Here is a 24,115-nt window from a genome sequence, read left to right on the forward strand (position 1 = left end):
TCTAAAAAAGTACTTGGAAATAATCTGAGTCTGCCGGGTGAGTAGAACTGGAGTTAGCAAGCTTTGATTTTGTTAACCCATTTGTAACCCTAGGTTAGGAATTGTTGAACCCTGGGTCTCAACCTGGGGCTCCAGCATCTACATTGCATTGTCCAAAACCATGTCCAACCACCCATATCCCAGACTTCCTAGCACTGCCCCAAAATGTAGCTGCTCTAGCCCTTTGTTCATGGTGCAGAATGGGAAAACTTGACTGTCCAGAGGATAAAGGAAGTCAGCCCATGGGATTGTGGGATACTTTTGACAAACTCTCAGAGGACACATCCAGGGTGACTGCATCTATGCTGCAAAGCAATGGAACTTGTACCCTGTATCCTGGTTTTACTCAGGCCCTTCACCCCATGAGATCCTGGGACCACACCCTGGGTTAGCATGATTTGTGTGTAAACGGAAGGGGGCTTAGGCTCTGGGTTTATATTGCAGTGTAGACATACCCTAACAGAAACAGAACCCAGCTGCTTATGTTGGGCTTTGTGCATTCAGAATTGCCAGCATCTGAACACTGGATAGCTCTGTAAAGAAGTTGTTGGTCTGAGCTACTAATAAACTGTTCCCTCACTCTTATCCAGAGCGCACTCTTCCCTACAGGGCTCTCTGGACATTTTAGTGAAATTTAGGTTTTCTCCTTTCTCTTTTTCTAATTGTTTAACTGTAGAATTGAAAGTAATGAACAATATTAAAGAAACTCTATTTAGTAACTAAATTATAGTTATATTAAAAATACTAAATTCTAAACCCACAAACCAGAAATCTAGTACATATAAGGAGATAAAGAAATTTCACATATAACACCTTCCCACAAATCTTGAAATACAACATGAAGTAAGGAACTGGGTATGTTTAGTTTGTAAGGGAGGAGAGTAAGGGGGGACATGATAGCAGTCTTCAATTACTTGAAGGGCTGCCATAAAAAAGATGGAGAAAAGTTGCGCTCTCTTGCCACAGAGGGCAGGACAAGAGGCAGTGGGTTCAAACTACAACATAGCAGATTTAGGTTGAATCTCAAGAAAAACTTCCTAACTGTAAGAACTGTAGGACAATGGAACAGACTGCCTAGGGAGGTTGTGGAAGCTTCTTCACTGGAGGTTTTCAAAAGGAGGCTGAAGAGCCATCTGTCTTGGATGGTTTAGCTGTAACAAATCCTGCATATTGGCATGGGGCTAGACTAGATGACCTTTACAGTCCCTTCTAACCCTATGATTCTATGATCAATACACAGCAAAACTGGCTTCCAGGTGAGTGTCTGAGGTATAGGTGAAATATAATGCAATTTATCTTGCATCATCACTGCAAAGTGGGTAAGTTACGAGTCTGAGTGAAAGTGGAGCCCAGGCTCTAATCCACACCTCCAGCTACCCCTAGGGCACATCTATACTAAACATTGTTTAATTGCAGCACTGATAGACATACCCACATTAGCTTTCATCTAGCTGGTGCAAGTTATAGTGAGGATATGGCAGCAAGAGCTAGCTGGCCTGTACTAGGCCTCCAGGTACATACTCTGGTTGATGATCAGGAGTCATGTGGCTTCAGTGCTATTATTAGCCATGGTCACTAGCTTAAAGCTACTGTAGGTATGCCTGCCTGCACTGCAAATTGCCTTAATTTGCAGTGTAAATATACCTCAAGTTTCTATGCACTACTGAACTTGAGAGGTTGATGGATGTGTGAAGAAAAGGGGGACAGGGGTGACTGCAGTAAAGGCATATCCATAGTTGTGAACTTCAGCTCGTTCTGTCACTTGCAGAAGTGCCACATGTGCTGAGGCCCAACTACACCTGAGAGCTGTTGGAATGAAATCAGGTTAATCTTGTATATATACAGCTCAAAAGCAAATCTTTCTGATTTTGATCTTCCTAGAGTGGAGATTTTACTTCGCTAGGTAAAGGTGGACTTTCACTACTTTGCCAAAGTACAAAATGTGTATGTAGAAAGCAATACTAGAGCCTGCATAGGGAACACATTAACATTAGTACAGTGGTGGTAGCTGCTAAGAAATTATAGCAATGAATTTTTTGGGGGGGAAAGATAGGTGCTACAACATAGAGGAGTTTAAAAACTAGACAAACTCTGAACAACTTTCTCCTACAGATTACAACTTTTCAGGTCAATTCTGTTTTGGTGGATCCAGAAGAGTTAGAAATATCCAGCTGCTTCCTTTTTAAATCCTAGTAAACTGTACATAATGGGTTTTTGGCCATATTAGTGAGCCTCACTGTACCCATATATCTTAGATATCACCCCCCATGAAGCTGTGCTAGAATTGTACTTGTTAGTATTTCCACAGCATAATCACAGTGCTGCAAAGACATTAAAAATAGAACTTAACTCTTGCATAGCACCATTTACAAAATGCATAATATTCCACATAGTTTAAAAGCGATTTACTAATGTTAAAAATAATTTTCCAAGGTGCATCAAGAAAACCTCTCGTTCAGTATTTCCATTCACTGAATGGGGTTGGTATAACCCCCAGCTGCCAGTAGGCCTGCCAGCTTGATACAGCCTTATCGCCTAGTAAAAGGCTGGGTATCATTAAGGCAGACAGGCTGAGAACACATAGGTGCCATTGCAAACCATAGGATGAGGGATTTCCAAAATTGTCCTAAGGTGAATTCTATTTTAGTTTATCTTACAATAGTGAATATCCATCTATTTCATATACCATTTACCAGTACAGACCAACCAAAACAGGATTGCAAACTGAGTTTGAAAAGCTCAAAAAATTAAAAAAGTGTTTTACTCTGCTTAATAGGATAGTCCAGTCAGTGGTATTTTAAAGGAAAAACACTTTCCTTATTTTCTATTGTAATTTTATGATAAAAAGCCTATTAGGTCCTTTTAATATGTAAGAACAATCCCACTGCTACAGGACAGCATTCTGTAGATTGGACATATGGATCCATCATTAACTTTGAAGACTATGAGTGATGTTTAACTTTCAAAACTTAAAATACTTCTGGGTCTTTCATCAATAATCCATTGAAAATATAAAATAAGTGATCAGCACAGATGATCTCATCATCTGGTCATCAGTGTCTGATTTGTATCATCCTAAATCCCTAGATATGGCAATTGTCTTAGTCTGAGCAGCATCATGACAGTACTCCATAATTAGTCATTAGGATTGTTTGTGCAAAATATTAAAATCCTCAGACATGGCAAAATGCCATGTTTTCTTACTTTGCTCTGACACCACAAACAAACAAACTAAATCTATTCTGCAAGGAGAATAGCCAGTGCATTGAAGTTGGCTTAATAATTCTAAGTGCCTGTAAAAACTATTTCAGAACACTTCAACTATTTATAAATAGATTCAGCTAAAAACTTACTGTATGTTCAGAAAAAAGGTGAAGATAGTGCACACAAAAGAAAGAAGTCATTACAAGTTTGTATAGTTTTGTTTTATTATCAAATGCAAAAAAGACATTTAGTAATGGTGTCTGGAAAATATTGTTTACAACTCCAAAGAGAACAGGTTACCTAACAGTTCAAAATGCCTTGATATTTCAAAGGAGCTACATTTTTTTATCTTCTTCTACCTCCCCACTTGCTTCATGACAGACACTGTTTTCCTGTTAGAAAGCTGTGCCTACCTCTTAATCACTTGCTGAATTTCCTTCCAGTGAAACGGCATTGCAAGTGTTCCATAACTAGGCCTTACCCCACATTCTTTTCATTCTAATGCCTGTAGTATTCAGATACCCTGAAGTAGTTCCCAGGGATGAGGGACTGTTCAAGGAATTTCTCTTGGCATCCACTGAAGATATATATGGAACAGTTGACTAGAAGCCAATTATGTTTTTGCAAAAGAAGAGAACTGTAAGGTAAGGTCCTTTCTTTGATATAAAAAGCTACTGTGCTGGGAAGCCAATTAGAACATGGTTGGAGCAGTTTTAACTTCATAACATAGCTTAGTCCTATCTACACAGTGAATTGTGACTACCCTGTAAAATCCAAGGCTCTAGCATGATTCATAAGGACTTGAAACATATTTCAGACGCTTCTATGACAAGAGTCCCTCAAACTGCAGTTTGATAGTGTACATGAAACCTAAAAGTAACATCTATACTGACCTATGTCAGGCAGGACACAAAGAAATGTTTAGAGATGCCACTGGACTAGCAGTGGTGCTGAACCATCTCTAAAGAGTGACTTTTTTTCTGACTGAGGTTAACACTACAGTAGGAAGAAGTCTCACTGTTCAGACTGTGGATCCAAGGTCATAGAACATTATCAACCTTTAAAACTAAAGTACATTTTTAGACTAAAAATTCTAAACCCATAAATACCCAAAGCTGTATTTTACAAAGAAACTTGTAAACAAGTGATAAAACATTGATGTTTTAGTTAGCAACACAAAACCACCAGTTTATTGTGCAGTCCACATCTGAATGAAAAATTCAATAGGCATTGAAAAGTTAGTTTACATAACAGAAAAACAGATGACAAAAATAGTGTAGGCAATTAATATATTTCCTATGTATTTACACATAATACTGTGATAAAATGAATGACTCAATCCCCATTATGTTACAAAAGAAGGTACCAGTACCTTTCATATTATCCCATTTATAGTACTGTTCTCTTATATCTAAAATGTTCCATGTTTTCAGGATGAAAAAACACTGTACAAAATTTCAGCTGAGTAATTCCTCAGAAATCTGAGCACTGCAAAGCAGGTACTGATGAGTCAGGACCTGATTCAGACAGATACTTAGGCAGTGCCTAACTTTAAAGCATGCAGATGCTGACTTCTGTGGGACTTACTCACATACTTAGGCACATGCTTAAGTATCATGTTGAATTGGGAGCTTATATTTTAAAGGGCCCACTGAGAATGCAACAAACTGACAGCAGTAGTGATAACTATTGAAGAGAAGGTATTGTATACCTTAGTGGATGATAAAACACTACCAATTACCCACCAATCAGAACACAGAATGCAGCCTTCTAGGTTATGTATAAAGTGTAAGATTTTTATTACATGATGAACTGAGCTTTACATGGCAATATTTCAGATAAACAAGAATTTTGTAATAATTTGCATACCTGATAAAACTTTTTAGCCAGATGAGTTGTAATGGTATTGCCAAGACCAAGATTCCCTCCCCTCCATCCCAAATTCTCAAGTAATATATCCTAAGAATTGTAAGTCGCTTATAATTACTCTATTTGCTTTAATCATTTAAGGACTGAAAAATATTGTATAACAAAATCTGGTAATTATCTTAAATTGGCAGGATAAGTCTATGCATCTGAAATACTGGCAAAACTAGACAAATAAAAATCAGTCTAAACAAGCATTAAAAACTTCAGAGTTAATCAACAAGCCAAGATAAAATTCTGAGCTGCTCTCCAAAAATAAAATCTACAATATGGGAATGATTTGACTGAATTTGTTAATCCAGTTAAAGCAGTTCAAGTATTTAAACTGAGACAACATTAATGAAGAGAAAGAAGAAAGCAGTTTAGCCTCCTGCAGTTTTACATCACTGGAATTTAACTTACTACTCCAAGAGAGAAGCCTTATGTTTTGCAAGTGAGTGCCATTGTACTTTACATTATTCTGGGACCAGTAAGGACAAAAGTAGATGAAAGGGGAAAATCAGAATGAAGAGAAAATTATTCAGAGCAAACCATTAAGTTACATGCAAGTCTTCAGAGTCATGTAGAATGCTACAAACTACATTGACCAATCAAAAGTTATTTGACCTTTTAGAAACCCATATCTGAAGGTTGCATTTTAAGCTATCCAATTTTGCCTTTCTGCCACATATATGAAGCAGAGCAAAAAGTTAACTCATCTTCTGTGTTTTGAGTTCCCTCCTCTTGCTTTCAAAGAATAAAACACTGATGATTTGGGCTACAAAGCTATATACAGAGCATTTCTGAACACAGTTCCTTGAATTTCAGACAGTAAAATGTGCTCCTTTAAAGAAATAAGGAAGTTCTTATCCCTTACAAGTCTCCCCTTTTTTTACATTGCTGAAGATCTGATAAAAAACAAACATATGACCATCAGAAGTACTGCTCCTGAGATGAATTATGGGAAATTTAGATCCAATGTGCTCTTTATTCAAACTTTTGTTTAAGCTTCTTCTGGAAGACAGCTGGCAGAATAGAGAGAATAGCTAGAATCATGAGAACAAATACAGAGTTCCAGGAAACTGCTTCCCCTGCTGTTGTAAGCTGGTACAGTGTTGTTCCCGCCTTAATTGCTACAAAAGATGGTGGTGCAACACCTATGTGTACAGAGATAAAACAAAGAATCAGTGAAAGAGAACTAAAACAATAAAAGCACACGTTACTTTTCAATTTTTTTTTTTAAGGCAAGCAAATGCTCTCCACCTTAGAACTTTGTTGGAAACAGTTTAAGGCAACAAAGTCCAGAACTTAATAAAAATACAGTTCATAACAAGTACAGTATCATATAGAAAAACATACATACACACACCATTTTTCTATAGCACCTAGACCTTTATAATATAATCTAAAGAGGCAGTGTACATTCTTTTTCTGCGATGTATATTGTACTGACTTTTTAGTTTGCATACACAAAGACTAAGTAGCACATGGGGATTAGACCAAAAACAACAGTTTAACATGTCTAATTTTGTTTCTAATGACACATTTCTGCATGGATTTTTCTTAGTAATCCATTATGAAATCAAATACTACATACTATTTCCAAACAAAGACACTTAACTACCCATTCATAATAAAAAAAGACAAGAACATATGCTGGTACACAAGAAGTCAGAGAGCAACTTTTGAAGGGTCACCATTTATAAAGAGGGAAATATAAGATGTAGTTCCATTGAAGCACAGGGAAAAAACTGAGCAAGTTTACCCAAACTGAGATTTCAGTTTGGATAGCTAATAATTTATGCATGTGGTTAACTTTATTACCATGAGTAGTCCTTTTCTTTACAAGAGTGGGACCTTCCTAAATTACCACAACAGACTATATCCTAAAAGCCCAAACTAAGAACACCTTACAGTTCCCATTCATACTATTTCTATTCATTCTAAATTTTAAAAGACAATGCCCTTCAAAAAAGCATATTACTTAGTAAGCTTTATTACAAACAGATTCTTATATTTAAGTCTCAACACCATAGTACAGTCTTGTTAAATTACATGCTGTTTTTCCCTACATAGTTAGTGGCTAATAATAAAATAAAATAAGTGCTAAGTAGATAATCTTTGTTTGTATTTTTAACTATGCAGCTCAATAAAACTAGAAGGTTGGAAAAATATAATTTTCTTGTGACAAGGAAAAGATGGAGTTTCCGAAACCTCTCAAAGCACCTAATCTAATAGGCATACCAATGAATAGATGTATTTTGACATCATAGGGTTGGTTTTTTTAAGGGGAAAATAATTCACTTGTTCACCAAGATAGAGACAATTCCCATCCTGTAAGATTAATTTAGTTACCACTTTCTTTCAGGTTCCGTCAAGACATAATAAATAATAATACCACCTAGCTCTTTTATAGATCTCAAAGCACGTCAGTATTATCATCTGCATTTTACAGATGGGGAAATGGTGCACTTACTTTCCCAAGATCACCCAGCACTCCAATGGCAGGGCTAGGAATTGAACCAAGGTCTCCTGAGTGCTAATCCAGTGTCTCATCCGCTAGACTATACGGCTTTCAATACAGTTAATAGTATATGAATAACTCATAGCCCATGTGAAAAATATTTGTAACAAAATGCAAACTGAAGCCTATTCAAAACATTTTTTGAATATCATTAGGAAGTTAATCCGTTCAAGAAAAATGACAATGGTAAACAAATGGGAGAAAAACAAGCCCTTCATGTGAAAACAGAGATTCTGAGGCAAAACAATTTTGCATAAAGAACATGAAGTAAATCTGAGTTTCCCTTTTCAATAAAAAAAAACCAGTCATTCTACTTCAAAGGAAAAAAAAAAGCACAAAATGGAACAAAGGACACTGCTGAAGCACACAGATTTGGCATGTAATTTTGGACAAGTAATTGAACTTCGGTCTCATTTTCCCCAACTGTAAAATGGGAACACTACTGGAGTAAGAAGTGAGGCCCTCACATATTATGATGATCAGCTCCATAGAGAAACAAATAAAAGAAATAGTGTAGTCATGTAATCATTCAGTTGACCAGTAGATGCGGATATACACTAAATGATTCTCTGAAGGGGCAGGAGGGGGGAACAATGGGGTCCTTAAAACACTTTAATTTATTAACCAAAATTCTTACCTAGAAAAGTACCAATGAAAAATACTTTCAGTGGTACATTTATTACAGGAGATGTAATATTGATAAACCAATTAGGAAGAAAAGGCGTTATTCTCAAAAATATTATGTAGTTAATGAGGTGTTCTCTGTGTCGTTCAACCTGCCACAGAATTAGAAAAAATTCAGTAAAATCCCTGTCTTGAAAAAACACATGTATTATTCAATAAGGCTGCTCTTATTGAGATACAGTGCATCTGCAGTCTAGTTATTAGCTAACAAGTTTATATAGATTTCTTTAGTGGAAACAAACGCAAAAAAATAGACAATATATTTAAACAAGTTCTGGATTGGAGCTTGTGAGGAGGGTCAGGAAAAACATTTGTTAAATATAGTGCTGAAGTTAGCTTAGAAATTCTGACTTTTGGGATGGGAGTTAGACATTATATTATATCTACTCAGTGAACTAAATCAACTCACTCTTTAAACAAGGAAAAGTAGTTCACCAAAGAGCAACTATTGGTCTTTGTTTGTGCAGCTACATCAGATAGAACAGCAAAATGTATAAACTTAGATCCAGATGCCCTTTCACACCACATATTTGAAAACCTTATCCAGACTTGAGGTTTTACTATGTTTATACACCAAGGTTAGACATAGTAGATGTGTCTACATAAGGAATGAGGTGCATTTGAACATGAGTTAGCAAGGGAAGCCTAAGGCCTACTCTGACTAGCTAACATTAAAACTAATAACTACGAATTGTCTTGTCAACACCATGTTAAAAATACACTTTTTATCCTGGTGAAAAACAAGAGGAGTGAAGCCTTAAACTATAACACTGTTTGATCTTACCTGTGGGCCTAGAACCAAAATATGTTATCTGATTTAGAAACTGCTTCTCAACATGCTTATAACATGGTTTTGAGCTGTTCATGTATGTAGCTTTACTAGCACAGATAGATTCTAGATAGCAAGTGCTTAATGTTTTCACTTAATTGGAATATATCCCAGGCTTTAGCACAATTCTTAAAACTGTCTCGGTTTCATCTACACTGCAGAACCAGTTGTGTTGGAAGAGTAATGGGACAACTACATTGTAATCAAATCCCACTCCCATAGTTGAATAGTCATGTAAGTGGGACTAGAGACCCTATATACACAAATAGTGATAACAGCTTAATGTGATTCCTGCCAAAACAGATCAGGTACAGTTTGCCTGGCTACAGAGAAACAGGTTTAAAAAAAAAAAATGTTAAATGAACTATACATCCAAAACAAAGGTTTGTAAAATAGTTATTCCTGATCCACAATTACCAGAAAAGTTGGCTTTAAAGTTTGTTTAAGAATAGAACATTGGGCACAGAAAGTAAAGAGTATGGTTTTGTTCATCAAGAAAATCTCTTCCAGTGAAATTCATCCAAGAGGGTGTTTACTGTTGTAACATTAAAAAAGTCATGTTTTTAAAAATCTGAAATAAGAGGGTTACTGCAGTTAGATTAATTATGAACTCAAATTTAAGAGAACAGTTTAATTTTTAAATATTAAGCTGATTCCTTATATGAAAGAGTTTAAATATGTTAGAAAGACTACATATTTAATTGTATTTGCTGAACCTCCTTAATGCTAAATTTGCTTTCAACCTCATTCCATAAATGTGCTTTGGGCCAGATTCTGCCATGCTTATTCATACCAAGTACAGTAGTACTGTACACTCAAGGAGTTGCACCATTTGCTTTAAGGAAAATACACTTGGAGTGAGGTACTAGGTGTGAGTAATGATAGCAGAATCAGCCATTTCTTATTAGGTTTATTGTGAACATCAAAACCTTTATGATTCCATCTTCTTCAATTCACATTTTATATAATCAGCATGAATGTTTACCAAAAGCAACTTTACCTGTTCTGACCATTTCACTGCTTTCTCTGTTAAATATCTGTACACAACTGGCCGTCCAACTAAATATGAAAGCATATAACAGAAAGAGGCTCCAAGTCCAGAACACTGCCAGTGGGGAAAAAAAAAGTGAGAAGAAATTCTTTGCAATTTGTACAACAATCTCTAATCCCTGCTGATTTCATTAGCAGTAAAGGGCCTGGCTCCATACAGCTATCCATTTCGGCTGCTTTACAGGGTTCTCCTTTAATTGTCTGTGTTAGCCACTCCTACATATACACATACAACACCTATCGTTATAATATTTTCTATAACTGCTTTGCTTAGGCCACTGTGATCCATGGACGAGCTCCATTCAGGTGGTCCGCAGATAGTTCCCTCTAAGGTGCGCACCTGGGCAGCTGCACATGAGAGAATGAAGGGCCACCCACCTAATTAGTGGAGTCGCACAAGCTCACAGCTCCACTAATTAGCTGCCTAGACCCTGGAGAAGACGCACATGTAAGGTGAGGTGGTGGCCTTGGGGGGAATATGGGGTAGTTGGGGGGGGGGGGGGGCAGTGGGATGAGGGGGAGGGAATTTGGGACGTGCAGAGCTGTGGTGGCCAGAGAAAGAGGCGACTTTCCCCAGCTCCAGTACTATGGCTGCTGGGGAGAGACAGCCCTCCTTCCCCGCCTTAGCTCCATGGTGGGGGAGAGACAACCTCCTCCTTCCCAGCCCAGCTGGGGGATGCCGCAGCAGGAGAGAGACAGCTCTCCCCAAACTACTGCTAAAAAAACTTAATGGAAATCACTTGTCCAGACAAGTGATTTTCATTACATTTGGGGAGAGGTATGGAAACCATTAAGGCCAGATCTTTGTTACTGGTATAGTTCTGGCTCTTCAGAGTACTTCCATTGACTCTTAAGTAGCAAGCAGCACTAGGTTTAGTGGGGGTGCTGCTAGGTGTTTTGTAGGATAAAGACCTTATTTGCAAGCTCTTTGAAGCAGGGATCTGTCTGCAAACTCCAAGCCATGTGTTAATGTGCTCCAGGGCTTGTAAAAACTCCATGAGTCCACTGTGAGTTTCTGAGTTGGTGACATACACAATGTGAAACCAGGAGATCTCTGCCTGTTTCTACAAGGCTCTGGTGCATTTGCACAGCGTGGGTCTTAAACACTCATTTAAAATACCCATGACCAACCACTTGATGTTTTACTTCCCTTCATATTTTCAGTGTCACTTATTTGTTTATTGTTTTGCTGTGTTACTTTATTACTGATTTTTACTGTTCTATGTGTGAAGTATTAATCAAATTAAGAGTTGACATCTCAGAGAAATTTCATAAACCTGGATGAATGCCTTTTACTCTCCTTTCCAGTATCAGAAAATATTGTATTAATATTTGCAACAAGCATGACTATTTCTAGTTGACTCATAGATTTGTTTAGCATCTTAACGCAGAGCTATGTGTGGAGATAATATGCAAGCAAGAGGGATAGTTAATTATTATTACGGTTTTTTTTTAATATAGTGCTTTTATCCAAAGCGCTTGAACACAGTTAGCTAACGGTACAAACAACATTTGGAAAGATCATTAAGTGGTCCGCCAAGATCCTCAGCAATTTTCAAGTGGTCCACGAAAAAAAGTTTGAGAACCACTGATTTAGGCAAAAAGATGCATTGGTTTACATCCATCTTGACATTCATTATAGATGTAACAAGATTACTTTCTATTCCAAAAATGCTAAATGAGAACAGTTACCACCAATCAGTTTAAGAAGGCTTTGAATAGTAACAATAAAAAAGCCTTTTAATTGTATTCTAAATAGATTCAGATTCCTCAATTGTGAAAACCCATCACCTCAACTAGATCTAGCTCTAGACACCTCAAGTCTAGATCTACTTGACTAACTCTATCCTAAGCCCTTGAGGACCATCATCTTTTTGGCAGAAGAGGTCAGGACAAGACACGACACCTTTTGAAGCCTGTCAAGACCATTCAAGAACCTCTGTTTAAGCCACAAAACTCAGTGGTTTAAAAAACCGTTTCAGCTAACACTGTTGTGTTACCAATAGGAACTGGAAAAAAAAATTGGGGGGGGGAGTATTTTTTGTAAGCATAGTGGTTTTGTTGTGTACACAGTATCCCTCTGATTTTGTAATGTAATGTAATAAATACACAGACCTAAATAATTAGCAGTCTGAATTTTATGATGTATTTTATAGGCAGTTTTCAGCATGAGTCAACAACTGGGGCCAGATTTTCGTAACTGCTCAGTCCCTGGCCCAAACAGCTAACACCAATGAAGTCTGGCTGAGCACTTTAGAAGCGAGGCTCTATCAGCTCAACAATGCTGACTGAAGTCTGCGATAATACTCCAATTGCCTCATTGGACTTAATCAGGGCTTGTCTACACTACACCGCTTTTAGTGACACAGCTGTGTCGCTACTGGCATGCCACTACAGCCGTGCGGCTAAGTCGGGCAGCGTAGGCTCTGTTTGTCAGCTCTCCTGCAGACAAAAAGCTTCCACCCCAACAAGCGGTGTTTGCATTGTCAGCAGGAGAGTGCTCCTGCCAACAATGTTCACACTGGCACTTGTTGCAGCAAAACTTTTGTCTTTTTTGTTGTTGTTGTGGGGGGGGGGGGAATTTAACACCTCAAAGACAAAAAAGTTGTGTCATTTAATTGCCAATGTAGACACAGCCTCGGTGCTAAAACCGCCTCACCAACACCTCAGGGGGTTAAGCTACAGGGATTAAGAGTGATACAGAGGCAGCATGCTCCTAAACCCTGCCTGACCACAACCGCAGTCATCCCAAATGCCAATTGGGGGAAGGGGAGGGAGGAATACATACTTACCAGACAGACAAGAAATAAGGCTAATGGGAACGGATAAAGAAACCCTGAGAGGATACTGAGAAATATAGAGCCAGGTATAGCAAATGTTTGCAAGCTGAGTGCTTCTCAGTTAAGGATAGAACATCGCATTACTTAGCACTTTTACATTCTTCATTTTAAAAGTGATCATGGTATTTACCAACTTACAAGCTGAACACTAGAAATATGTATATCTTCAAAATACTACTGTTGGCATAATCAGTTTACAAGAGATATTTGGGGAGCACTGCATTAATGTATGAGTTTTTAAGGCCTTGCCCACATAAACTTGCACCAATTTAACAATCTTTTTTGCAAAGACACTTTTAGTTAAGTCAGTGCAAACTGTTTTCTTCTTTCAGATTTAGGTTTAATGTTCATTGGAGAGATGGGACAACTGAAACCGCTTTGATAAGGTAAAGTACAAATAAGTACTATATAACCAGTACCAAAATCTCATTCTTCACCCGCAGCATACACATACCATTTCAGCCTCACACCACTTTTCTTAGATTTTAAGAGCAGAAGGGACCACTAGGATAATCTAGTCTGACCTTTCACATAACACTGGCCATAGACTTTTCACCTAGTCATTCCTGCCCAACCCTTTAACTTCTGTTTCAGCTGCAGAGTGTTTTTTTTTCCCCCCCAGAAGTTACCAAAACATCCTAAACATTGTGAAGGTTTTATGGGTGTTGGTACTAGGATAAGACAAACCCATATTTGTTTGGGACATACACCAGAATTTGAAACCAAGTCTTCAAAAGTTAAAATCTAATACAATAATCCATTGTATGGACTTAATTTTAAAGAGTGACAAGTTTGCACACAAACCAAGGGTAATATCAGACAGCCATGAGATCGCCTTCCTACCCTAAATTTCTTCCCTTTTAAAAACCTCTTCATCCTAGAGGTCCATGTTAAGGACTACATACTTCTCACTACATAAACTAGATAAGGGATGTCAAACGTATAGTCCAGATTAAATTAAAGTATTTATTTATGTGGTCATCAAGACATGTTCAACTTGTGCAGAAGCTCACTCAGCTTCCCCCCCCCTTTCTAAAAAGGTGTATTTTTAGTCCTCTCAGTTGTTAAGGAAGCCATCCAAATGCAAACTTAGAGTAACTGATGCCATGTAGGCATGAATCTGAAAGCAACAGTGAGTCAGAGTGGTGGACTCCCTTGTCCAGTATTAATTTGCTTGAAGTGTCAATTCAAACTCAGTTCCATAGGAACTGGGAGTTGCTGCCTAGAAGTAGAGGAAAAAAAGTTCTTGGGGGGTCTTGCCACCAATTCAGCTCCGTGTTGATATGAGGTGGGACTACAACCTTGTTCATCTGATGTCTTATCGAGCAGCAGGCTAACTGGAGCCAAAGTTGAAGGGGCCACAAGTGGAAGTCTGGAAAGCGCTGTCACAAGCACTTGCCAATGTGGTATACAATTCCAAGGCAAGTCTGTACCATCATAGTCAGGTTTGATTTTATTCTGTTTAAAAATTACTACAATGATAGGACTCTGTCCTCTGGAAGGAAAGCCCTCACTGACCGGAACTGATGATGAACCTATGAACACTAATATTAGTGATAGGGGAAGGACGATTCTTCTTAGTTCACACGGAAGCGCACTTAGGCAAAACAGGTAGAAGGCACATTTCAGGCTTGTTGACATCTATTGTTGGGGTCAGGTAGACATTGATACTTCTTCGGTTTGCAGCCACAACTAAGCATTTTGTGAAGGCTCACTGCTTGTACTAGTAATGGCTGGGCCCCACTATGAATTTCAGGTACTTCCTGTGGGCCGGGTAGATGGCTATGCGGAAGTGGGAGTACTGTAAGTCGAGAGTTACAAGCCTCTATTGAGTCTGAAGAGATGGAATGATGGAGGCAAGTGTTACCATACTGAATCTGTGTCATTTTCATTCAATCTCCTCAGCTCTAGGATAGGACAAAGAATAAGGAAATACCAGATTCCCCCTTTCTTCAGAATAAAGAAATACCAGAACATCTCCCCGTATTCCTGCAGTACCTCTTTTATGACTTCTAGACAAAGCAACGAGGCTACTCCTGTTTGGAGTAGGTTCTCATAAGAAAGGTTTCTGAAAAGACAGGGAAGGAGGACTACATGGGGGGAAAGGCAAGGAAATGGTTAGAGTAGCCAGGGCTGATGATGCCTAGCACCCACTGGTCAACTGTAATCACAACCCACACCTGGTGAGAAGAACAAGGTGGCTTCTGAAGGTCAGGGTAGGCTCTAACTTGGTTCCAGTGTCTCTCCTTGAATCTCAGGGCCTTTCACAGAGGTACTCCAATTATTAAGTACGGAGTAGAAGGGAGCTCTCTCTTTTGGGGACGATATATGTACGATTACAATAGGGGACTGGGGTGCATTCCGCGAGGGATCACAACAGGGATCTAAAATCCTTAAAGGAGTAGAGCACTTCAGCTGTTTGACTGCTGAAGAGCTCCATCCCTATGAAGGGCAGGTCCTCTACGATGCATTACACTTCTTGGAAATGCCGAACACTGGAAACCAAAGGCCATCTCATGGTGATGGCAGTGTCCGATACAACCGTGGCTACTCGTAAGCAAATCTTTGAGACCATTTGACCCTCCTTCATGAGCTCTCAGAGTTCCTTCTTATTATCCTGTGCGAGCATTGCTCTCATGTCACAAAATTATATTTTGAACAAAACCTATTTTACTTTAGAACACAGAGCTTAGTAGCGATGCTGAGGAATCAGTCTAACACCAAAAAAGGTCCATTTTTAAAATGGTCTTTTCTGGGGTGCCCTTTGCAGACCTGGATTTTTCCTGTACTACTGATATCACAGTTACAGTGGGCATATAGATTTTCAAAGCTCTTTTGTGGCTCCTCTTTTTTGCTCCTTGAAGATGAGGGAGCAAGAGTGGTTGGGGTCTGCCGAAGGTGAAGATTATGCCCTTCTCGAGTTCAAGTGTGCCCTCACTGATAGGGAGGGCAATCCTGGCTGCGGCTGAGGAGTTCAGGATGTCAAAGATCTTAATGACCTTTTCCTGGGTCACTGAGATTTCAATGCACAGGGCCTCAGAGAGCCAGGTCTGCAGGTACTAGAATGCATTGAAGGTGTCAGGTGCAAGTGCTACTGCCCCATCTAGTGACAAGGGAGGTTGCTGGACCTCTTTTGGTATTGCCTTTTCATAAAGGCCCATGTCTGGCTCAAGCAAGGGAGGTCTGGCTAATGACCCCCCTATGGAGCAAGATCTTCTCTTCCATAAGACATGGGAGGGAGATCTGCTCCAGCACACACATGGTTCCCTAGTATGATGATTGGGGGCAAAGTGCTTAAATCCCTGTTAAGGGAACTTGTAAAAAAATATAGTATCAATCATATTTTAAAGTGCCATCCTGATATTAACTGTGTGTGACTGATCAGAACAACAAGACAAACATATAGTATCAAACTCAGAGTAAATGAACAAAGTGTACAATTGCTTTCTAAGCATATTTCAAGGGTTGAGATAAACATCACAGCATGCACATTAGTTGACCAAAGTCTGTCACTAATCTAAGAACAACGACATTTAACTATTAGAGCAGCAGACGTCATGGTGTTTAGTTGAAATGACAAAGATAGATGTAAGGTAACAAGTGTTTAAAAAAACCAATCAGTTGTCTAATTTCCCTTTTGTACAGAATCCATTTAAAATGTTATTTGTGAACAACTGCTTTTTGGAATAGAATCAGCTGTAAAATAAATCATTACTGAATTAATGACATTCAATAACCCTGTTTTGAGTTACTAAAACCTCTCAAATTGAGTTAGAGAAGACCTCCTTCACCATCCTTTTTTAAAAATTGTAAGTGGAACAGCCATTGAAGGTTCACTTTTATCTAAGCATTTTTTTTATTACCATTACTAATTAATATATTCTGAATCCTGCATCACTACCAACAAAAAGAAAACTGCTGCTTGGACTAACAATTAGACTGTACTTTAACTCCAAATATCTTGTACTTGTTAACTTCACATAAAGAGATCCAGCAATTCTTTGTGTAAAATAGGCATTACAGGAATTAAGGAGTGCCTTGAAATACTTCTAAGAAATGCCCCAGATACAAGTTTAAATTCTCATTCTTTTTATAGTAGCTGTAATAGATGCAGTGTTTGAGTATCTTAGGAATGTGGGGCTGTACTTAATTTTGATTTTCTTTAAGATCTCCACAAGATCCATACAAATGATTTGAAACAATTGAACCGATATGTTCTATAAAGCCAGATAGTTTATAAGTTAAATATTAAGAACCATTTCCAAAAAGGACACCGTCAAGATTGGTAGATTTAAAACAACGTTCTAGCTGCATTTACTAGTGAAGATGTACACCGCACTTTCCTTCTGCCAGTCTGGTCCATTCTTACAGGCAGGCAGGCACTGGAATACACAAGAAAATGACTAAGTACTTTAGAGTTCAGTATTCTTGTGCATTTCAATACCTAGCCTAAAGACAACCCAATAGTTACATTTTTAATCTTCATCCTCGAATGATTAAGAGCCAGTAAGCTTGTTTACATCCCTCCTTCAAATTTTTCAGAGAAAAACATCATTAATTGCAACTAAACAACTTTTATATCAGCAGGAAAAGGATACAAAACATATGTAGCAAAATAAGCCACTAATACTTGGACGTAGAAGGTGTCTTTGTATTTGGAGAGGACTTTTCCTAAGGCCTTAGCATCATCCATCTCTCTGGGAATCTTTATACATTCTCTCTCTTCTCTGAAGGGGGGGGAGGGGGGGAAAAAAAAAGATTTCCAAGAATTAGGCTAAGTAATCAGTAAATACAATTTTAAAACTCATTTGCCCCAGTATAAGATAATAAATCAAAGAGCTAGACTAATTGCTTTGCTCTCATTATAACTGCTGGTGATAGCTTTCCTAGGCAGAGAACACAAATCTATAGGATTCTGCAGCTGAAACCCTCAGATAATTTTAGGTGTTTTCAACATTATTTCTCCTTGTTCAGTTTATACAGATGAAGAAAAATTAACATTGATTGAGATCTTTTGAGAGGGATGGCGTGTTACCTCCTTCAGAAGAGGAAACATTTTTCAGGTATTTTGCCTTATGGGTGCGTACTTTCTTTTTTGCCTTTAAGTTGAAGTCTGCAGTATAATTTTTGTACTGTTATACCTTATTTCAGTTAGGCATGAGAATTTTATTTTTTTGCCACTATAGTTAAAAGCAATACAACCTCCTCACTTTGGACATAATTATACCAGTATATACGTGCCTTACACAGATATAGCTTATTTCCCCCACCCATATGAGAACAAATAATACCAGTATAAATCACATTTATACCAGTATAACTGTATCCAAAGAGGAGAAGGTTGTACTAATTTAATTATAGCAGTATAGTTAAAGTGGTACAACTTTTGCTTTTAGACTAGCTGACTGGCAGTCTCCAGCACTTGCTTCTGGATATTTCCAACTTCAAAGTTTTATATTTTGACTTTCTGGGTTGTCTTATGAATTTCCTCTCCCCCCCCCCCCACAGTTTTTTCAAATTTTTATCAGCTTATGAAAACGTTGAGGTATGTCAGTTTGGGGACCTCCTAAAACCTTTAGTTGTAGAGGATACTCCAAAGAAAAGCCAGCAAATTAATCCTTAATATACTTACTCACTAAGCTGTGGAAAATTTTTATATACTAGAAACATAATCGAAGCAGCAGACAGAAAGATGGACACTAATATGAGGAGTGACATTCGTGCTGATCCACCTTCTGTATGGGCCCTTCCTAAAATTTAACAAAATTATAGTTAACATAAAAACAAATATGACAGAATTCAAAGTTATGCTTCCAAAAGTTTTTAAAAGTAAGTATTTTGTGGATAAAATCTTCCCATCAAAAAGCCATCTCTCTTATATTCCCTAGAAGCTGCAGGCAAAATCTTGCATTCCTTACTTGAGCAAAGCTCCCACTGACATAAACCCAAATAAGGACTACTGGAGCTGGCCCTCAATTAATACATTAAAGGAGAAAACCTGCTTTACACCCTTATTAACCACAGCAAAGTAACATGAGAACACGCAAGTACAGTACACTAAACTTTTTGCCAAAATTCCCCACCACTGGTTTAGCTACAGTAAACAAAATGCTGATGGCCATGCTGTCTAACTCTGCTCAGGGAAGATCTAGTGCTGCACTAACTCAGGCCACCCATGTCAACACTACAAGAAAAGGTATTTTTAACACATTAACTAATCAAAGTAAATCCTAGGAGATACATTTACAAAATTATCTTCCCTTTTCTAGACTAGGATTTTAACACATACTTATTAACATATTGTAGCTAACATGTTAAAAACCACACCTTTTTTAATGAAGACAAGGCCTAAGGAAAAGGTACTTTTAAAGATAGCCTTAGTATACACAAGAAAGTTTTTTTTCAATATAACCTAAGATGTGACATTAAACTGATATAACGATACAAGTAAACCCCTCCCCTACCCAATGGAGATACTCTTTACTCCTGGGGGAGTTCTGTGCTACTGTGTGTATGTATATTTAATGAGTCCCAGAGATTTCTAATTTTTCACACACAAAAAAGCGTCTGCCAAAATGTTGCTGCAGTTCCACCTTTTGTCCACCAGAGGGTGCTGTGGCAATAGAACAAAGTTGCAGCTCCCCTCAGGGAGGGAAGAGAACTGCCTTAGCAGCAGGGCTTGTCAGGCCAAGTCAGTAGACAGGAGTGGGGGGCGGGGGGGGGAAGTCAGACAGGGGCTCATAAGGGCAGGAGAGACTGTCGCAGGGGCTGAATGGGAGTGGAGGCACAGAGCCACGGTGGGGAAGGAGGTGCAGAGACACATAGGGACAGGGGAGTGGCTGGGTGAGGGCACAGGGACACGTGGGGACAGGGGCAGATGTGCCTGACTGAATGGGAGAGGCTAGGGGTCAGCCAGGTGTGCATGGGGGAAGCTCCCTAACAATCCTTCCCTACCCCACAAAAAAACAACCTGTTCCGTACTTTTCCCACCCATACCCAACAGCCCTCCAACTTCACACCCAGGCTCCTTCCCAGCAATTACTTCCCTCTCCCTCAGCTCCGCAGTTACCCCGACTCCTCCAAGCCTTTGCTCTGCTTCAAAAAAAAAGACTGTGGGAAATACGGTTTTGTATTGTAGTTTAGATAAATTATTACTCAAAGTTCTGTATTAATATGCCTAGCAAGGAATCTATTTGTCAAAAAACATTTCTTGAATCTTTTTTGTTGTCTGTATTGTTACAGACATACTTGCTGACAGGTATTTTGAAATAAATTACCAAAAATAATTGAAACTGGTGTGATTATATTGTGTTATTTTGACAAATAAAATATGCAGAATTTTGCAGAATTAAAAAAATTCTGTGCACAATATTTTAAAGAAAAAAATTTGGTGCAGAATTCCACCGGGAGCAACTCTTATTGGAGTATGAGGGTTTGTCTACATAAAGACATTCAGGAAAGTGAAGATTAACTGGTGCAACCTTAATGCACATTAACCCCCCCTCCCTCTATGGATGCTCTTTTTCACAAGTAACGTTGCTTTAGTCTGCTGTAGCTCAGTCCTTGAGTGTAACACAGCTATACCAGCAAAACCCTCCAACCACATATGCAGTAATACCAACCAGAAATGCTTTAGATGGTATAGCAGATACTGGGTTAGCAAGCAAAATGAGCTATACCAGCAAAGGCACTTTTTTAGCAGTATAACTGCATCTACACTAAGGCTTTTGCCAGCATAGCTATTCCATTAAAAATAAAAAAGCAAAAATTTTACATGTATACCTAGCCTTAATTTCTCTGCTGGAGCTCCACAACACAAAAATCCCAAGATGCTGTTTTCATTTGCAGCTCCTGGTGGCATGATTATGATGCCACTATGCAACATGCACAGCAATCTATTGCATTACCATTTCAATGTTGTAAGCCAGAAAAAGGATGATGAAACATAATAAAAACAAAACAAGTGCTCTGACTAGTTTCAAGTTTACTTACTTTGCCAATTTTGCCTTAAGTCAGTAAAAATGTTTACCATAGTCCCTTGATTTTACTGCCTCTGTTTTGTCTGAAGTGCTAGAGCCATGCAGCTACAAACTTAATTGCGTTTTTTTTTACTACCACCTTCTCCAGGATGATAATCCAATATGAGGAAGGGAAATCTACTGGATGGAACTAATAGTAGTAAAATTAAGCATGTGTGGGACATTAGTATGTTCTCCATTTCTCATCCATTCCACCCAAATTTGTTCTAACAGTTTGCAAGATATATGGCAGAGAATTTATTATAAGTGACTAAAGATTTTAAATTGTACTGTGAAACCATGCCAATTTCCAAACCATGCTAATATAGTTCAATGTTTTTAACACAACCCAGAGTAGATAATCACAATACTTGCCATACCTAGTCAGACCAGATATATACAGCTGCCTTACCCAAATGCACCTAACTGATAGGGATTTTCTAAGTACGTTGTTGCCCTTTCCAACTCTATCAATTTACAACCAGATATTAAATTATTCTACTATTTTACATATCCAGTAAGTACACACAAATTAAAACCCCAATCTCGCAAACCACTCTGTGCAAGTAAGGCTACGTGTGAGCACAGGGTTGCACATGACAGGTTACAGAAGTGAAAACTAAGGATGTATTTTCATTTTGAATACCCTATTATCAGGTTCGGTCACCAAATGCCTATGAACAGCCTTATGTACAACTGTGTGTAGTTTAGTACTGTACTTTATTAACATTGTTTCCCTGAAAATGCCCAGCCCTGACAAACTTACAAGTGACAACTCACAATTCATAGGTGCTGCAGACCCTTCTGTATGAGCCATTCACCCAAGAATGGTTCAGTACAGTGCCCTTCACTAGCACATAACAGGGAGGGCTCAGATGACCAAAGTGAGATGTCTGCTTTAAGACACTCAGATCCTGACCAATGGGGAAGTGACACAACTGGAAGGGAAACACTGGGGTGCAAAGAGGGAGCCACCATTGGTAACTGGCAGGGAGAGACTTGCTCCCTTGCTTACCCTTCTGGAAGAAGGGCAGAGATGCCCATCAGCACAGAATGAGCCACAGCATCACAGCCCCACAGGGCTTAGCATGTCCTTGGAGCTGTTTGCTTAATGGCAACAACACTGCCCGCCACCTCCCCAAATCAATGCCACCTCAGTGCCTGCATGTCCCTGAACAGTGACCCTACACAGTGCCCCTCTCCCTGTCCCCATCTCCCCACATTGCTCCAACCTCACCAAACCAACCCCACCCCACTTCAGTGCCCCTTTCCGCAACACTGACCCCACAGAGTCCCTTCCACTGCCCCAAAGCGACTGACCCTACAGTGTCCCCTGCCCCCCACACTACTCCACATCAACCCCCCTCAGTACCCCATCCCTGAACACTGACCCCACAGACTCCCCTCTCCCTATTGCCTCCAACCTACCTTCTTTTGCAGTGCCCTTCCCTTTGCCCCAAACCAACCCCATATCAGTGCTCCCAATCCACACATCGACCAGACAGTGCCCCTCCCTTGACCTTCCCCCCACTCTTCCCCTACAGAGCCCTTCTCCCTACACCCATTGCCCCCTCCCCAGATACTGACCCCCCAGAGCCCTTCTCCCTGCCCCCCATTGCCCCCTCCCCGGACACTGACCCCCCAGAGCCCTTCTCCCTGCCCCCCATTGCCCCCTCCCCGGACACTGACCCCCCAGAGCCCTTCTCCCTGCCCCCCATTGCCCCCTCCCCGGACACTGACCCCCAAGAGCCCTTCTCCCTGCCCCCCATTGCCCCCTCCCCAGACACTGACCCCCAAGAGCCCTTCTCCCTGCCCCCCATTGCCCCCTCCCCGGACACTGACCCCCCAGAGCCCTTCTCCGTGCCCCCCATTTCCCCCTCCCCGGACACTGACCCCCAAGAGCCCTTCTCCGTGCCCCCCATTGCCCCCTCCCCAGACACTGACCCCCGAGAGCCCTTCTCCCTGCCCCCCATTGCCCCCTCCCCAGACACTGACCCCCCAGAGCCCTTCTCCCTGCCCTCCATTGCCCCCTCCCCGGACACTGACCCCCCAGAGCCCTTCTCCCTGCCCCCCATTGCCCCCTCCCCGGCCACTGACCCCCCAGAGCCCTTCTCCCTGCCCCCCATTGCCCCAAACCGCCCCCTCCCCGGCCACTGACCCCATCCTGCCCCCAGCAGCGGCCCCGCTGCTCACACCGCCCCCCGGCGGGCATCAGGGCGGCACCTTCAATGCGCTGCCGCTGGGGCCGGGCGCTCGCCAGCTCGCCGGGGCCCCGCTCCGCCGCTCTCCGCTGCGCCATGGCCCCGCGCTGCCAGGAGCCGGACACCCGGCAACGAGACACAGGCCCAGCCAGGTGAGCCCAGGCCCGCCCGGCACCAAGAGCCGCGAGAGGAGGCGGGACCCGTCGCTCCTGTCACCCCACCCAGGCCCCACACGGCGCATGTCCGCCCGCACCGCCTCGGACCTGCAGGCAGAGGGCTCCGCGTTTAACTGGTAAATACGGTAACGCCCGGTAGGTTTTGCGTTTTTAACCTGTTAATTACGACAAACCCTGAACTGTGGTAAAGCTAAATCAAGGTTGTGTGTTCAACCATGTAAATACGGTAATCCCTAGGCGGGAATATATGCTGTAAAACTGAGGGTGAGTTGCATGTTTCGGTTTATGCTAACGCCCAGTCACGGGTGCGTTTAGTCCATTAAATACGGCAGCGCACATCCCAGATTTCACTGTTTCCCGCTTCCCAACATGAAATCAGTAAAGCCTAGATCAGTGCGTGTTCAATGCTTAACCCAATAAATAATCTAAAACGGAGGGTAACGTGAGCCAGGTCTTCCTGATTAACCCATTAAACCCAAGTCAAGGTTGGACTTCAATAAATACGGTAACGTCCAACGAGACTAGCGTGTTTTCCTGAGTAACTATGACAGGTTTCAGCGTGGCAGCCCTGTTAGTCGGCATCCGCAAAAGGAACGAGGAGCCCTTGTGGCACCTTAGGGACTAACACACTGATGAGAGCATCCG

The 24,115-nt window shown here is 40.4% G+C and overlaps 1 protein-coding gene across 1 annotated transcript; it reads right to left on the reverse strand.

Moving 5' to 3' along the window:
* Nucleotides 1-3,442: 3,442 nt before the first annotated feature.
* TMEM41B (transmembrane protein 41B) lies at nucleotides 3,443-23,521 on the reverse strand. The gene is made up of 7 exons (XM_073347533.1): nucleotides 23,317-23,521; nucleotides 18,708-18,825; nucleotides 17,674-17,802; nucleotides 13,028-13,121; nucleotides 10,186-10,290; nucleotides 8,310-8,448; nucleotides 3,443-6,305 (listed from the first exon to the last, which is right to left on the reverse strand). Exons 1-7 carry the CDS (start codon nucleotides 23,390-23,392, stop codon nucleotides 6,136-6,138), a joined length of 831 nt encoding a protein of 276 aa, XP_073203634.1. The 5' UTR covers nucleotides 23,393-23,521; the 3' UTR covers nucleotides 3,443-6,135.
* Between the last annotated feature and the right edge of the window lie 594 nt (nucleotides 23,522-24,115).

This window comes from Lepidochelys kempii, chromosome 6 (genome assembly GCF_965140265.1).
Source record: "Lepidochelys kempii isolate rLepKem1 chromosome 6, rLepKem1.hap2, whole genome shotgun sequence".
Classification (NCBI taxonomy): domain Eukaryota; kingdom Metazoa; phylum Chordata; order Testudines; family Cheloniidae; genus Lepidochelys; species Lepidochelys kempii.

Coding starts and splice junctions, on each gene's coding strand:
- TMEM41B (XM_073347533.1), bottom strand. CDS start 23,392: ATGGCGCAGCGGAGAGCGGCGGAGCGGGGCCCCGGCGAGCTGGCGAGC. Junction 13,122..17,673: donor TATTTTGCTACATATGTTTT/GTATCCTTTTCC, acceptor AGAAGCACTCAG/CTTGCAAACATTTGCTATAC. Junction 10,291..13,027: donor CCTTATTTCTTGTCTGTCTG/GTAAGTATGTAT, acceptor CCCCACTGGCAG/TGTTCTGGACTTGGAGCCTC.